At 43.7% G+C, this 15,767-nt stretch overlaps 1 protein-coding gene across 1 annotated transcript; it reads left to right on the forward strand.

Moving 5' to 3' along the window:
• The first annotated feature begins 927 nt into the window (after window positions 1-927).
• Window positions 928-15,076, forward strand: LOC129865258 (protein Wnt-7b-like). The gene is made up of 4 exons (XM_055937887.1): window positions 928-1,010; window positions 2,250-2,476; window positions 8,372-8,643; window positions 14,332-15,076. The coding sequence occupies exons 1-4, from the start codon at window positions 928-930 to the stop codon at window positions 14,809-14,811; spliced, it is 1,062 nt and encodes a 353-aa protein (XP_055793862.1). The 3' UTR covers window positions 14,812-15,076.
• Window positions 15,077-15,767: the final 691 nt, after the last annotated feature.

A 15,767-nucleotide genomic window follows, 5' to 3' on the forward strand; every position in this document is an offset into this window, starting at 1 on the left:
TTCTGCAGTTTGTTTTCAAGATCACAACTATTTGACCTCCTTGAAGTTGACAATGATGGCATTGCATTCTAACGTTCAACCACATGAGGGTATCATCGAGATCTAAATACCATTGAGAGAGAGCAAGATAATTCATTGTATCCTCAAAGTAGCCTACATTCTTTCTATAGTTGTTATTTAGGGGTTGAGTTGTTATATTGTGTCATCCCATGTGTCCTACGTGTTTCCACACCAACCAATGTTATGGTGTCTCTTATCGGTTGAAATGAACTGGACACCTGTCCTGCATGCCTGCGTAATCAATTGGTGGTTTTACACGTGTTTTTACGCACGCCTTTAATGAATGGAACGTAATTCAATGAGACCTGTTGAAGACGGAATGTCCAGAAATATTAGCCTACCTAACACCATAATAACAACAATATACATTCATAAAGCACATACCATTTTTAATACAGTATTGGTCACATGGATTAATTGATTGAAAAAATATATAGTTGGGAGCTAAATGGTGGAAGTCTTGTCTCTCTACGGTTGCCCCGTTTGGTTTTAACGGGAGGGAGGGAGGGCGGTATAACACTGTCTCTCTCTGCCAATGATAAAACAGCGGCACATACCTGCTGTCCCGGAATCTAAAATCCACTCCATCAGTCTAGGAGGACAACCACATTAACACCACTGTCGTCAAGTGACGACCCGTCCAGTCTCCTCGTCCGAAGCCAACGCTACTACCGGGGGGCTTGGAGCTGCATAGCACCAACGCTCCGCGGACTGACCCCAAGAACTAGACGCGATTACCCCAAAGAAGCGAACAGAGATTTGTTTGATACGAACTGCCAGGACTACTTATCTTCTAAAGGAATTATCTAACTAATTTCATTCCCCCCCTCACTCAAGCAAGCAGCGGCCGTTGTGTTCAATGACACCATGCTCATTGTCTCGTCCCGCAGTGCGCTGCTGTCCGTCTACTATCCCCAGATCTTCCTCATCCTCACCAGCGGTAGCTACCTGTAGGTTGGCACGTGCTTTTTACCCTTCTCTTCAACAGGTGCTTGTACAGCCATGTGATGGTGTGCATTTGTAAAATCTCAACAACAACAAAAAATATCTCTTATGCACTAATTTAATTAATTTGTTGATTGGGACATTTACGCACGTGGAAATTATAGAGCATTTGTGGTTTATAATACAATTCCACTATAAAATGAGCAACTCAAATAAACTTTTGGAACTTATATAATAGCCTATTGTAAAATACTGGGAGTGATATCTTCACATGAAATTGTTGGTGTCAAACAATATCTGTTTGGTTTTGTGACTGAAAATAGAATATTAATAACAAAACCTATAAGAAAACGTCTTAACAAGAATATAAACGTTTAACGAACATTTAACATGTCTGAAGAGTTTAATTTAAACTTCCCTGACAAAATGTATTTTCCAACTAGCTTAAAAGTCTTAGTCAATGGAGAGGTTCACAATAACAGCTGCTACAACTTCCCAAAATGACAAATGACATTAAATAAATATTTTGATGGACTTATAAATGACTTATGTGGTATTCACAGTGTTCAATAAGTAAATTAACAAGATTACCTGATCAGTAGGATTCACACATTGCAACATGACCATGTTCTCTTACACGCTATATTTTTAAAGCAACATATGGGAAAGAGCGACATCCTGTGTTCTGTAGACATAAAACTGTACAAGTTGTTATTTATTATTACATTAAAAGACCCGGGCCCTCACAGAACATATGATTAGTGCAGATATTTCTCATACTTGCACAGACAGACCTGACCAATACCTAAAACTTTAGTTAAAATGTGGGCTTAAACGGCTATTAGCCAGAGTTGGTTTGTTGTCTGTTCTTCATTGGCTAACCATTGTTTGCTTTTGTGCATTTTAAAACCTGATTCAATGACTTGAAGTAAATCTTACACACAGTGGACCTTTAAAATGTATGAGGGTCAAGTTGCTTTGCTCAGATCTATAAGGTCACAATAAACAATCTCAGTGACCTGTGAGCTTGTCTTGAACCAGCCGTGTGTCTTAAATCAGCTGTGTGTATTAAGTGCTCTATCTAGATTGTTAGCCAAACCAAAACCTGACTGATGTGAGGGAACACTGTAGCTCACGGGGGGACCTATAGAATCTGTAGCTACAATACAGTCCGTGCCACGCCGACTCTGGCCCGCCGACTCTATGCCTTGATGTTTAGCCATCTCCCTCTTCCCCCCCCATAGGGCACTGTCCTCGGTGGTAGCGTTGGGGGCTAACATCATTTGCAACAAGATCCCTGGACTGTCCCCAAGGCAGCGCACCCTCTGCCAGAGCCGCCCGGACGCCATCATCGTCATCGGCGAGGGTGCACAGCTGGGCATCAACGAATGCCAGTACCAGTTCCGCTATGGCCGCTGGAACTGCTCCGCCCTGGGCGAGAGGACCGTCTTTGGACAAGAACTGAGAGTAGGTCAGTCTACCTGCTGCAATTAGTCTAGTCAAATGTACATCACTTGTTAGGGGGTGCTGGGCCAAAGAAAACATGTAGGGACAGTTTCCCGGATGCAGATTAACCCTAGTCCTGGACTAAAAACAATTTTCGATGGAGATTGACCATTGAGCTTGCTTTTTAGTCCAGGACTAGCCTTAATCTGTGTCTGGGAAATCACCCTGAGTGGCGCAGCGGTCTAAGGCACTGCATCTCAGTTGTATCACAACCGGCCGTGATTGGGAGTCCCATAGGGCGGCGCACAATTGGCCCAGCTTCATCCGGGTTAGGGTTTGGCCAGGGTAGGCCGTCCATAGTAAATAAGACTTTGTTCTTAAATGACTTCCCTAGTTAAATAAAGGTTAAATAAATAGATGAAGTAGGACCCGCAATGGTGTGGGTCCTACTTCATCTCTACATTCCCTACAGTGTGGCTGCTCCACACTGAGAAGGATATAATGGTTTATGATGATGATGATGCAGTGATTGCATCAGAATGCCCACCAGACCAAGCATTGGCTAGAAATAGTGGAGAGCTAAGCATCTGATTGTGCCTCATGGGCGTGAATGAGAAGTCACTGGCTTTTCCTGTGCCCCAATGAAAACGTATAGGTCTACTGTCAGTGACTAGTGCCTAATTCACAGTCCAACCAACACTTTCCAAGGTGCATGACACAAAGGATAAGCTGGATATATAACAAATATGATCAGCCACTCTTACAGGAAAATGAAAGTTGTTTCTATTGAACTTCCTTTTTCTTCCCAATGGCTATGTTCAGTCCAGGGCACTGGTTACAGGAGAGGTTATGGTAGTTCAGAGCCATACGATTTGGTGAAGGTGGGAGCAATAGCTATCATCATGGCCAATTTGGTTGTTGTAGTCAGTGTGGTGCTACTCCTGCAATAGAAGCAACGATGGGAGGTTCACAAACTCACAAACTCATTGAGTGAAGAGTGAAGCTCTATGGTTAGTGAAACTACTTCAGTGAAATCTTCCAGTGAGAGTAGTATTCTTTCACCATCATCCTTCTTCAATAACCACAGTGAATACCGTACTTTGACTCCATAATATTAGGAATACGGGAACAATTGAAACTTGAAGCCGTGTTGCTAGTGTTCTGAAGGGGTTTCAATCCTACAACAGTCTGTCCTACATGTGACCTCATTGTGTAGAAGTCTGTCCTGCCTCTGGGCTTGAGTTTGGTTTGTGACGTTCATTCTTACAACACTGACTGTCTTAAATACAGTAGGTCTGTATTAATTATTGTGTGAAAATGAACCAGAATGTCCTTAGATGTGCAACCTCTCCTAACTATCTAAACTCATAATCTCTAAACATGGCTCTGATCTGGTTTTAGTCAGCATTCCCCTATTCTTTTATTTCCCACAGCACACTAGTCGATTTGCTCTTATATGAATTGTCTATCGGTCAGAAATGTTTTGTTGTAGTCTCGCTGTGGTTTGGGAACTGTGTTTAATCCAACAGCTTTGGGAACAATCACTCCTCTCACAGACAGGCGGACCGCTGGATCCAAGATCCATTTAGTGATTTTGTTAGAGGAAAGGAAATGTATCTATTCCTCTGTTCACCATGGTGTGTTAGGGTTATGGTGTGTTAGGGGGTTAAATGGGACACTCAGCTTGTCCCTCTACTGACTGTATGTTTTGGGAGAGATTGATATGACAAGAACTCTGTCGATCTACTGGAAAGTTATGGTAGGACTCATCTCTTGGGTTGTTGTTGGTAGTGATGAGATGTTGGATTGGTCATTCAAAGGGCCCGGACAGGCTCATCCTATGGTCAGCTGATCCATTTGAGTTCATGCATGCGTAAAAGAGTCAAGTTTAAAAATATATATATATATATTTCACCATTATTTAACCAGGTAGGTCAGTTGAGAACAAGTTCTCATTTACAACTGCAACCTGACCAAGATAAAGCAAAGCAGTGTGACAAAAACAACAACACAGAGTTACACATGGGATAAACAAACGTACAGTCAATAACACAATAGAAAATCTGTATACAGGAAATCCAGGAGGTAAGACAATAAATAGGCCAATAGTGGCGAAGTAATTACAATTTAGCAATTTATATTGGAGTGAAATATGTGCAGATGAGGGTGTGCAAGTAGAAATACTGGTCTGCAAAATAGCAGAAAAACAAATATGGGGATGAGGTAGGTAGTTGGGCTGTGTACAGCTGCGGCGATCGGTAAGCTGCTCTGACAGCTGACACTTAAAGTTAGTGAGGGAGATATGTCTCCAAGTGATTTTTGCAATTCGTTCCAGTCACTGGCAGCAGAGAACTGAAAGGAAAGGCAGCCAATGGAGGTATTGGCTTTGGGGATGACCAGTGAAATATACTGGAGCGCGTGCTATGGGTGAGTGTTGCTATGGTAACCAGTGAGCTGAGAAGGCAGAGCTATATCTAGCAAAGACTTATAGATGACCTGGAGCCAGTGGGTTTGGCGACAAATATGTAGCGAGGACAAGCCAACGAGAGCATACAGGTCGCAGTGGTGGGTAGTATTTGGGGATTTGGTGACAAAACGGATGGCACTGTGGATGCAGTCTATCAATTTGCTGAGTAGAGTGTTGGAGGATCATTTGTAAATGACATCGCCGAAGTCAAGGATCGGTAGGATAGTCAGTTTTACGAGGGTAAGTTTGGCAGCATGAGTGAATTAGGCTTTGTTGTGAAAAACGAAGCCAATTCTAGATTGAACTTTGGATTGGAGATGCTTATGGTGAATCCGGAAGGAGAGTTTACAGTCTAGCCAGACACCTAGGTATTTATAGTTGTCCACATATTCTAAGTCAGAACCGTCCAGAGTAGTGATGCTAGTCGGGAGGGCAGGTTCAGGCAGCGATCGGTTGAAGAGCATGCATTCCGTTTTACTTGTATTTAAGAGCAGTTGGAGGCCATGGAAGGAGTGGTGTATGGCGTTGAAGCTTGTTTGGAGGTTTGTTAACACAGTGTTCAAAGAAGGGCCGGATGTGTACAGAATGGTGTCGTCTGTGTAGAGGTGGATCAAAGAATCACCAGCAGCAAGAGCGACATCATTGATATATACAGAGAAAAGAGTCGGCCCGAGAATTGAACCCCCATAGAGACTGCCAGAGGTCCGGACAACAGGCCCTCCGATTTCACACACTGAACTCTATCTGAGAAGTAGTTAGTGAACCAGGCGAGGCAGTCATTAGAGAAACCAAGGCTGTTGAGTCTTATATAATAAGAATACGGTGATTGACAGAGTCGAAAGCCTTGGCCAGGTCGATGAAGACGGCTGCACAGTACTGTCTTTTATCGATGATGGTTATGATATCGTTTAGGACCTTGAGTGTGGCTGAGGTGCACCCGAGACCAGCTCGGAAACCAGATTGCATAGCGGAGAAGGTAAGGTGGGATTTGAAATGGTCGGTGATGGGGGGGGGGCTTGGGTCAGTTGCTGCGAGTGGTGCATAGCTGTTGGCCGGGGTTGGAGTAGCCAGATGGCCAGCCGGTTGTCAAGAAGTTCCTCTTCAATCACTTAATTTGATTGACCTGCAAGGACAGAGAACATATAACTATTGAGTGAGACCAGGTTTCTGTCTTGACCACTAATCAAAGTCAGCTACAGCAGTTAGAATACCAACAACAATGGAACCAAGCATGTATTACTCTATAATGAAAACACATTTATAAGCTGGGCATGACGTTTGGCAGCTCGAGGAAAACATTCACTATTCTACATTTACCGAAAGGTCTGGTTCGGACTGATGAGAGAAGACTTCAGAGTTAGTTTAAAGTTATGGATCAGGGAGCCACAGAGCTAATGGGATCTATGAGTGAGTGTGTCAGGTTGGAGAGAAGCCACCCCATTGCCTTCCACTAGACGCCATGCATTAATACTCAGGTTGTTGAGGAGAATGGAAGCCAACATAGTATCTTGATTGAGGCGAGAAATATCCTATTACAAGGACAACGCAATAGTAATGTCATATACAGTAATTACTTTCCTTTCCATGAGGTAAATGTTAATGTGTTTGTTCTGAAATGGAAAGCTTGCCATTTGAAAGGCTCTTACGGGTATTTATCGTTGCTCTGACGGTGTAGTTTGACAGATTGATCAATGGTATAGCAGATGTGAGAATGTATTGTGTGGTTGTGGGTCTACAACTCATAAGTTACCAACACCAGCTACAAAAACAATGAGTAATGTTCACTTAAGATTTATCTAGCATCTTTAAGTAGATTTGTGTGTTTATTAACTTCTTATAAATCATTTACAAGACGTTACGCTACATCCATAAACAACTTGTCTAGAGTGAAGGTAGTGAGATCAATAACACTACAATGTGAGCTATAGAATGACATGTGTTGGCTGAAACACAAACCAACTGGCACACATTAAGTGCACTTTTAGATAGGATAATCTACGCTGAAAAAAAACAGAAACGTAACATGTAAAGTGTTGGTCCCATGAGCTGAAATAAAAGATCCCAGAATATTTCCATATGCTAAAAATATTATATATCTCAAATTTTGTGCACAAATTTGTTTACATCCCTGCTAGTGAGCATTTCTCTTTTGCCAAGATAATCCATCCACCTGACATGTGTGGCATATCAAGCTGATTAAACAATATGATCATTAAACAGGTGCACCTTTTGCTGGGGACAATAAAAGGCCACTCTAAAATGTGCAGTTTTGTCATTCAACACAATGACACAGATGTCTCCAGTTTAGAGGGAGCGTGCAATTAGTATGCTGACTGCAGGAATGTCCACCAGAGCTATTGCCAGAGCATCTAATGTTAATTTCTCTACCATAAGCCACCTCCAATGTAATTTTAGAGAATTTGGCAGTACGTCCAACTGGCCTCACAACTGCAAACCACATGTATGGCGTCGTGTGGGCGAGCGGTTTGCTGATGTAAACGGAGTGCCCCATGGTGGTTGTGGGGTTATGGTATGGGCAGGCATAAGCTACGGACAACTGATGGTCATGCCATTCATCCGCCGCCATCACCTCACCTTTCAGCATGATAATGCACGGCCCCATGTCGCAAGGATCTGTACACAATTCTTGGAAGCTGAAAATGCCCCAGTTCTTCCATGGCCTGCATACTAACCAGACATGTCACCCGTTGAACATGTTTGGGATGCTCTTGCTCAATGTGTATGACAGCGTGTTCCAGTTCCCACCAATATCCAGCAACTTCGCACAGCCATTGAAGAGGAGTGGGACAACATTCCACAGGCCACAATCAACAGCCTGATCAACTCTATGCGAAGGAAATATGTTGCGCTGGTGGCCACATCAGATACTGACTGGTTTTCAGATCCACGCTCCTACCTTTTTTTTAAGGTATCTGTGACCAACAGAGACATCTGTATTCCCAGTCATCTGAAATACATAGATTAGAGCCTACTGAATTTATATACTTTATATATATTTATATACATATACTACTATAGTACATACAGTAGTTTTTACTGTATCTGCGATACAGACACAGATACAGTAAGGCTCCTCTGGTAATCAGCAGATGTCACTTTGGTTTTATCAATGGAGTCTTACCTAGCCCGCCTGTTAAAAATTAGGGCTCTGACGACAGTCCAATAGACAGAGACTATCAAATAAGGAATGGTAGGTATTTATTAGCCTGTTACAGCTTAATTACATTACACTAGTATAAGGCCGAACTGCAGTCAGGTCACCCAGTAATGTAAAGTGAGGATAAATTTTGTTGTAGTGGGCCACTAGCCTTTCATTAGGCCACAACATAAAATACTGTACTGTAACAAACTCATACTACGTACTGTAATGCACTACAACTTACCTAGGACTAGTGCAAGGTAACTCTTTGCCCCCCTCTCTCTCCTCCCCAGGTAGCCGAGAGGCGGCATTCACCTATGCCATCACGGCGGCTGGCGTGGCCCATTCGGTGACAGCGGCGTGTAGTCAGGGCAACCTGAGCCAGTGTGGCTGCGACTGGGAGAAGCAGGGCTACCATGACCAGGAGGAGGGCTGGAAGTGGGGAGGCTGCTCGGCCAACATCAAGTACGGCGTGGAGTTCTCCAGACGCTTCGTGGATGCCCGAGAGATCAAGAAGAACGCCCGACGTCTGATGAACCTGCATAATAATGAGGCAGGACGAAAGGTAAAGTGACTGACACTGCTTGTCTTGTTGTCTGGGGTTTTAACACATCTAACAAAAATGTAGTTGTTTCTGTAGGGATCTAGAATAGAAGACAATAGAATATAATACAACTCCATCAGAAAAGTATACTGAACAAAAATATAAATGTTTCATGAGCTGAAATAAAAGATCTCAGAAATGTTCAATGCGCACAAAGTGTAATTCTCTCAAATTCTGTGCACAGATTTGTTCACATCCCTGTTTGTGAGCATTTCTCAGTTGCCAAGATAATCCATCCACCTGACAGGTATGGCATATTGAGAAGCTGATTAAACAGCATGATCATTACCCAGGTGAACTTTGTGCTGGGGACAATAAAAGGCCACTCTTAAATGTGCAGTTTTGTCACACAACACAATGCCACAGTTTTGAAGGAGGGTGCAATTGGCATGCTGACTGCAGGAATATCCACCAGAACTGTTGCCAGATAATTTTATGTTAATTTCTCTACCATAAACTGCCTCCAAAGTCGTTTTAGAATTTGGCAGTACGTCCAACCACGCCAGCCCAGGACCTACACATCCAGCTTCTTCACCTGCGGGATCGTCTGAGACCATCCAACTGGACAGCTGATGAAACTGTGGGTTTGCACAACCAAAGAATTTCTGCACAAACTGTCAGAAACCGTCTCAGGGAAGCTCATCTGTGTGCTCGTCATCCTCACCAGGGTCATGACCTGACTGCAGTTCGGCGTCATAACCAACTTCAGCGGGCAAATGCTCACCTTCGATGGCCACTGGCACGCTAGAGAAGAGTGCTCTTCACGGATGAATCCCAATTGTTTTCTCTTGATTGATGTGTTTGACAGCATGTTCCAGTTCCCAGGAATATCCAGCAACTTCGCAGAGCCATTAACCTCTCTAGGGTACGTGGGACGGTAGCGTCCCACCTGGCCAACATCCGGTGAAATTGCAGAGCGCGAAATTCAAAAATACTAAATTCAAATATTTAACATTCTTGAAAATATGTGTTATACATCAAAATAAATTCTTGTTAATCCAGCCACTGTGTCAGATTTCAAAAAGGCTTTACGGCGAAAGCAAACCATGTGATTATCTGAGGACAGCGCCCTGCATACAAAACCATGAAAAAGATATTTCAACCAGGCAGGTGCGCCACAAAAGTCAGAAATAGCGATATAATTAATGCCTTACCTTTTGAAGATCTTCTTCTGTTGGCACTCCAAAATGTCCCAGGAACATAACAAATGGTCCTTTTGTTCGATAATGTCCTTATTTATGTACTTCTTTATGTATGTACTCCATGTACTTCCAGCGCCGACAGAGATGGCCGCCTCGCATCGCGTTCCAAGGAAACTATGCAGTATTTTGTTTTTTTTACGTGTTAATTCTTACATTGGTACCCCAGGTAATCTTAGGTTTTATTACATACAGTCGGAAGGAACTACTGAATATAAGAGCAACGGCAAATCACCATCATTACGACCAGGAAAATGACTTTCCCGAAGCGGATCCTGGGTTTTGCCTTCCACCCAGGACAATGGATCTGATCCCAGCCGGCGAAGCTAAACAACGTCACCGTAAAAGGGGAAAACGAAGCGGTCTTCTGGTCAGGCTCTGGAGACGGGCACATCGCGCACCACTCCCTAGCATACTACTCGCCAATGTCCAGTCTCTTGACAACAAGGTTGATGAAATCCGAGCAAGGGTTGCCTTCCAGAGAGACATCACAGACTGTTCCCACATGCTTCAAGAGTGCCACCATTGTTCCTGTTCCCAAGAAAGCTAAGGTAACTGAGCTAAACGACTACCGCCCCGTAGCACTCACTTCCGTCATCATGAAGTGCTTTGAGAGACTAGTCAAGGACCATATCACATCCACCCTACCTGACACCCTAGACCCACTCCAATTTGCTTACCGCCCCCAATAGGTCCACAGACGACGCAATCGCAACCACACTGCACACTGCCCTAACCCATCTGGACAAGAGGAATACCTATGGGAGAATGCTGTTCATCGACTACAGCTCAGCATTTAACACCATAGTACCCTCAAAACTCATCATCAAGCTCGAGAACCTGGGTCTCGGCCCCGCCCTGTGCAACTGGGTACTGGACTTCCTGACAGGCCGCCCCCAGGTGGTGAGGGTAGGTAACAACATCTCCACCCCGCTGATCCTCAACACTGGGGCCCCACAAGGGTGCGTTCTGAGCCCTCTCCTGTACTCCCTGTTCACCCACGACTGCGTGGCCATGCACGCCTCCAACTCAATCATCAAGTTTGCGGACGACACTACAGTGGTAGGTGTGATTACCAACAACGACGAGACGGCCTACAGGGAGGAGGTGAGGGCCCTCGGAGTGTGGTGTCAGGAAAATAACCTCCCACTCAACGTCAACAAAACAAAGGAGATGATTGTCGACTTCTATCCACATCGACGGGACAGTAGTGGAGAGGGTAGTAAGTTGTAAGTTCCTCGGCGTACACATCATGGACAAACTGAATTGGTCGACCCACACAGACAGCGTTGTGAAGAAGGCGCAGCAGCGCCTCTTTAACCTCAGGAGGCTGAAGAAGTTTGGCTTGTCCCCAAAAGCACTCACAAACTTCTACAGATGCACAATTGAGAGCATCCTGTCGGGCTGTATCACCGCCTGGTACGGCAACTGCTCCGCCCACATCCGTAAGGCTCTCCAGAGGGTAGTGAGGTCTGCACAATGCATCACCGGGGGCAAACTACCTGCCCTCCAGGACACCTACACCACCCGATGTCACAGGAAGGCCATAAAGATCATCAAGGACAACAACCACCCGAGCCACTGCCTGTTCACCCCGCTATCATCCAGAAGGCGAGGTCAGTACAGGTGCATCAAAGCAGGGACCGAGAGACTGAAAAACAGCTTCTATCTCAAGGCCATCACTAACATCGAGTGGCTGCTGCCAACATACTGACTCAACTCCAGCTCACTTTAATAATGGAAATTGATCAAAAATGTATCACTTACCACTTTAAACAATGCCACTTAATATAATGTATATGTATATACTGTACTCTATCATCTACCGCATCTTGCCATCTTTATGTAATACATGTATCACTAGCCACTTTAAATTATGCACTTTTATGTTTACATACCCTACATTACTCATCTCATATGTATATACTGTACTCAATACCATCTACTGCATCTTGCCTATGCCGTTCTGTACCATCACTCATTCATATATCTTTATGTACATATTCTTTATCCCTTTACACTTGTGTGTATAAGGTAGTAGTTGTGGAATTGTTAGGTTATATTACTCGTTGGTTATTACTGCATTGTCGGAACTAGAAGTACGAGCATTTCGCTACACTCGCATTAACATCTGCTAACCATGTGTATGTGACAAATAAAATTTTATTTGATTTATGTCCCAAAAATGTCCAATTATTTGGCGCGTTTGATTCAGAAATACACCGGTTTCAACTCCCCCAACATGTCTACAAAGTATTTAATAAGTTACCTGTAAACTTGGTCCAAACATTTCAAACAACGTTCCTAATCCAACCTCAGGTACCCTAAAACGTAAATAATCGATAAAATTTATGACGGAATAAACTGTTTCTAATACCGGATAAAAACAACGTGGAGCGAACTCCTGGTCACGCGCACCAAAACAGTAGAGTCCACCTGGAGTGACACTTACAATGAATATCACTACTTCTTCATTTCTCAAAAGAAAAACATCGAACAATTTCTAAAGACTGTTAACATCTAGTGGAAGCCATAGGAAATGCAACCAGGTTCCTAATAAAAAGGGCATTCCATAGAAATCTATTGGAAAATCCTATGACCTTAATTCCCCCCCCCCCCCCCCCCCCGGATGTTTCTCCTCGGGGTTTCGCCTGCCAAATCAGTTCTGTTATACTCACAGACATTATTTTAGCAGTTTTAGAAACTTTTGAGTTTTCTATCCAAATCTACCAATTATATGCATATCCTAGCTTCTGGGCCTGAGTAACAGGCAGTTTTACTTTGGGCATGCTTTTCATCCGGATATCAAAATACTGCCCCCTACCCAAGAGAGGTTAAAGAGTGGGACAACAATCCACACGACACAATCAACAGCCTGATCAACTCAATGCGAAGGAGATGTCACGCCAGATACTGACTGGTTTTCTGATTCACGCCCCTACCTTTTTTATAAAAGTATCTGTGACCAACAGATGCATATCTGTATTCCCAGTCATGTAAAATCTATAGATTAGGGCATAATTTATTTATTTCAATTGACTGATTTCCATAAGTTCATTTAACTCAGTAAAATCTTTGAAATTGTTGCTTGCTGCATTTATATATTTTTCAGTGTAAATATAAGTTCAGCAGAGACAGCATCGCTGTGCTAAATGATGCTATACTAGTTTCAAAACAGAGGGTTTCAGAATGTGTGTGTGTGTGAGAGCACATGCGTGTGCCTGCCCATGTGTCGATGTGTGCGTGAGCATGCCCGTGTGTATGTGTGAGTGGAGGGAATGCAAGTCCAGGCAAACCGGCTGCCAAATGGAGGCCTGCCATAACCCTGCTTTCCCATTCATTGAATTACAGAGCATTAAGTCAGGATACAGGATATTATTGCAAAGTCTCTCTCTCTTCCTCTCGGTGGCAGCTCCCAAAACCATGCTGCTGCACCACTGCACACACTAAAGCAACCTAATCAAGAGCCAATTCCCCTAACTTGATAGCAGGGCAGATCAAGAGCAACAGTCTTGATACACTGATACACTCTTACATGATAGGCAAGTAGGCTACAGTACTGGCCACCCAGTTAGAAGTTTTACTTTAATTCCTATAGACAATGTATCTATGCAACACTGATAGATATTGCTTTGTGTTAGAAGTTGCTATACTTTTTGGGTGAACATTGGGCTACATAAACATTTCCGATTTGGTCAAAACTATATAACTCAACCCTAAACGGTAAACTGTCATCTGGCAAATGTGTCCGCTGAATATATCTGTGAGGCATCAAAACTTAAATTGCACATGAAACCTCAGTACAATGTTATACATGTTCTGGTAACTTGAGAGTTCTGGTCGTTTATTCTGTCTATTGTGGTCTTTAGGAAGGTCAAGTTAGTAAGAGAATAGAGGCTTGAACCTGGCATCACTGTCCAGTTGGGGGATTTGAAATATGTACTCCATATGGACTTTAGGCTATATTGCAGGGGATGCCCTTAGTTAATAGACGTAATGTATTGTAGAACTGTTGAATGAATTGGAAAATACAATTTGTGGATATGTGGGCTGGCCTAAACTTTTTCATGCAAATCTCCAATTCACATCACTGTGAATTAAGTAGTTAAGATGTAACTCTTACGAGTGTGCTTTTGAACTCAATAACAATGGCAGGATATGTCTAACTAGCCTGATCCCCCATCCTGCCCGCTGGGCTCGGTTTATTTCACTTCACGTAATCACCTAATTTGTGTAGAGAAACAGAATGTAAGCTTGTGAGATCAGGATGGTCAAACTAGTTAATAACCATCAATGACAACAAATTACTCTCAAACACTTTAAGCTACCTACACACAACTATTCAACATTTGGGACATGCCAGCTCTTTCTCAAAGCATGTATCTAGCCCTCAGGTTGCGTCAACCTTTTCCAAACCCTGTATCCAACCTTCTTCTCTCCTCTCCCTCAGATCCTGGAGGAGCATATGACGCTGGAGTGTAAGTGTCACGGCGTGTCGGGCTCCTGCACCACCAAGACCTGCTGGACCACCCTACCCAAGTTCCGGGAGATCGGCTACGTCCTGAAAGAGCGCTACGGCGAGGCGGTCCAAGTCGAACCGGTCCGGGCCTCGCGTCTCCGTCAACCCTCCTTCCTGCGTCTGAAGGAGTCGCGGGGGTACCTGAAACCCACGGACACAGATCTGGTCTACCTGGAGAGGTCTCCTAACTACTGCGAGGAGGACACGGCAACAGGGAGCACAGGGACGCGGGGGAGGCTGTGTAACCACACGTCACCCCATACCGACGGCTGCAATCTGATGTGTTGTGGTAGAAGCCACAACACCCACCAGTACACCCGCGTGTGGCAGTGCAACTGCAAGTTCCAGTGGTGCTGTTTTGTGAAGTGTAACACGTGCAGTGAGAAGTCTGAGGTGTTCACCTGCAAATAAAGGATGGATAGATGGATGGAGGAGGGGGACGGAGGGAGCTGGGAAAAGGGACAAGGGACAGGGCAAGGCCATGAGAGAGGATACAAGGAAAGGAAAAAAGGATATTAGGATGTGACTTAGTGGGGAAGGACTCTTCAGGATGTACTCTACAGTGGACTTTGAAATTGTTAGATTCTTCATGGCTTCATTTTGCACATTGGACATCCTATTTCATTTTAAAGACAAAAGATTAAATTAACTAAAATGACTTTGAGAGAAAGTACTTTGAGAAGTAGGCAAATAATGTTTTTTTCTCATGCGCTGACTGGAAAACTGTGATGCCGATATACTATGTGTTGAAGGATATTGATGAAGTGAAAGGATTGTGGTTGTTCATTTTGGTCTCCAACCAAGCAAATCTGTTATTGGAAACATTGTGGATGCAAACTTTATCAAGTGCAGTTTTCACCTCCTCGGTAACACTGCTCAAAAAAGCTCAATAATCTCTAGACATCTGAAATGGGGGAGAATAAAAACTGACCAACTGACAACAAAAAAACAACCTCAAACTGGAAACGGTACATCAGCAAAATGCCTTTTGACGGCGATGCGAGACGGACAGAGAGAGAGGAGCATGGTTTCAATAGGCTGACGTTGAAATGGTGGCGTACCTTAACTATCCAATCACACTGTAATTACAGTGCCTTCAGAAACTATTCACACCCCTTGACTTTTTCCACAATGTTGTTGATCCATCCTCAGTGTTCTATCACAGCCATTAAACTCTGTAACTGTTTTAAAGTCACCATTGGCCTCATGGTGAAATCCCGGAGCAGTTTCCTTCCTCTCCGGTAACGGAGTTAACAACGACGCCTACATCTTTTGTAGTGACTGGGTGTATGGATACAACAGCCAAAGTGTAATTAATAACTTCACCACGCTCAAAGGGATATTTAATGTCTGCTTTCAATTTTTTT

The sequence above is a fragment of the Salvelinus fontinalis genome, chromosome 11 (assembly GCF_029448725.1).
Source record: "Salvelinus fontinalis isolate EN_2023a chromosome 11, ASM2944872v1, whole genome shotgun sequence".
Taxonomy (NCBI): domain Eukaryota; kingdom Metazoa; phylum Chordata; class Actinopteri; order Salmoniformes; family Salmonidae; genus Salvelinus; species Salvelinus fontinalis.

What these genes read in the sequence shown, in the direction of transcription:
- LOC129865258 (XM_055937887.1), top strand. Translation starts at nt 928, where the DNA reads ATGCTCATTGTCTCGTCCCGCAGTGCGCTGCTGTCCGTCTACTATCCC. An exon ending in TGGACAAGAACTGAGAGTAG is followed by an intron (nt 2,477 to 8,371) that starts GTCAGTCTACCT and finishes TCTCCTCCCCAG; the next exon opens with GTAGCCGAGAGGCGGCATTC. An exon ending in ATAATGAGGCAGGACGAAAG is followed by an intron (nt 8,644 to 14,331) that starts GTAAAGTGACTG and finishes CCTCTCCCTCAG; the next exon opens with ATCCTGGAGGAGCATATGAC.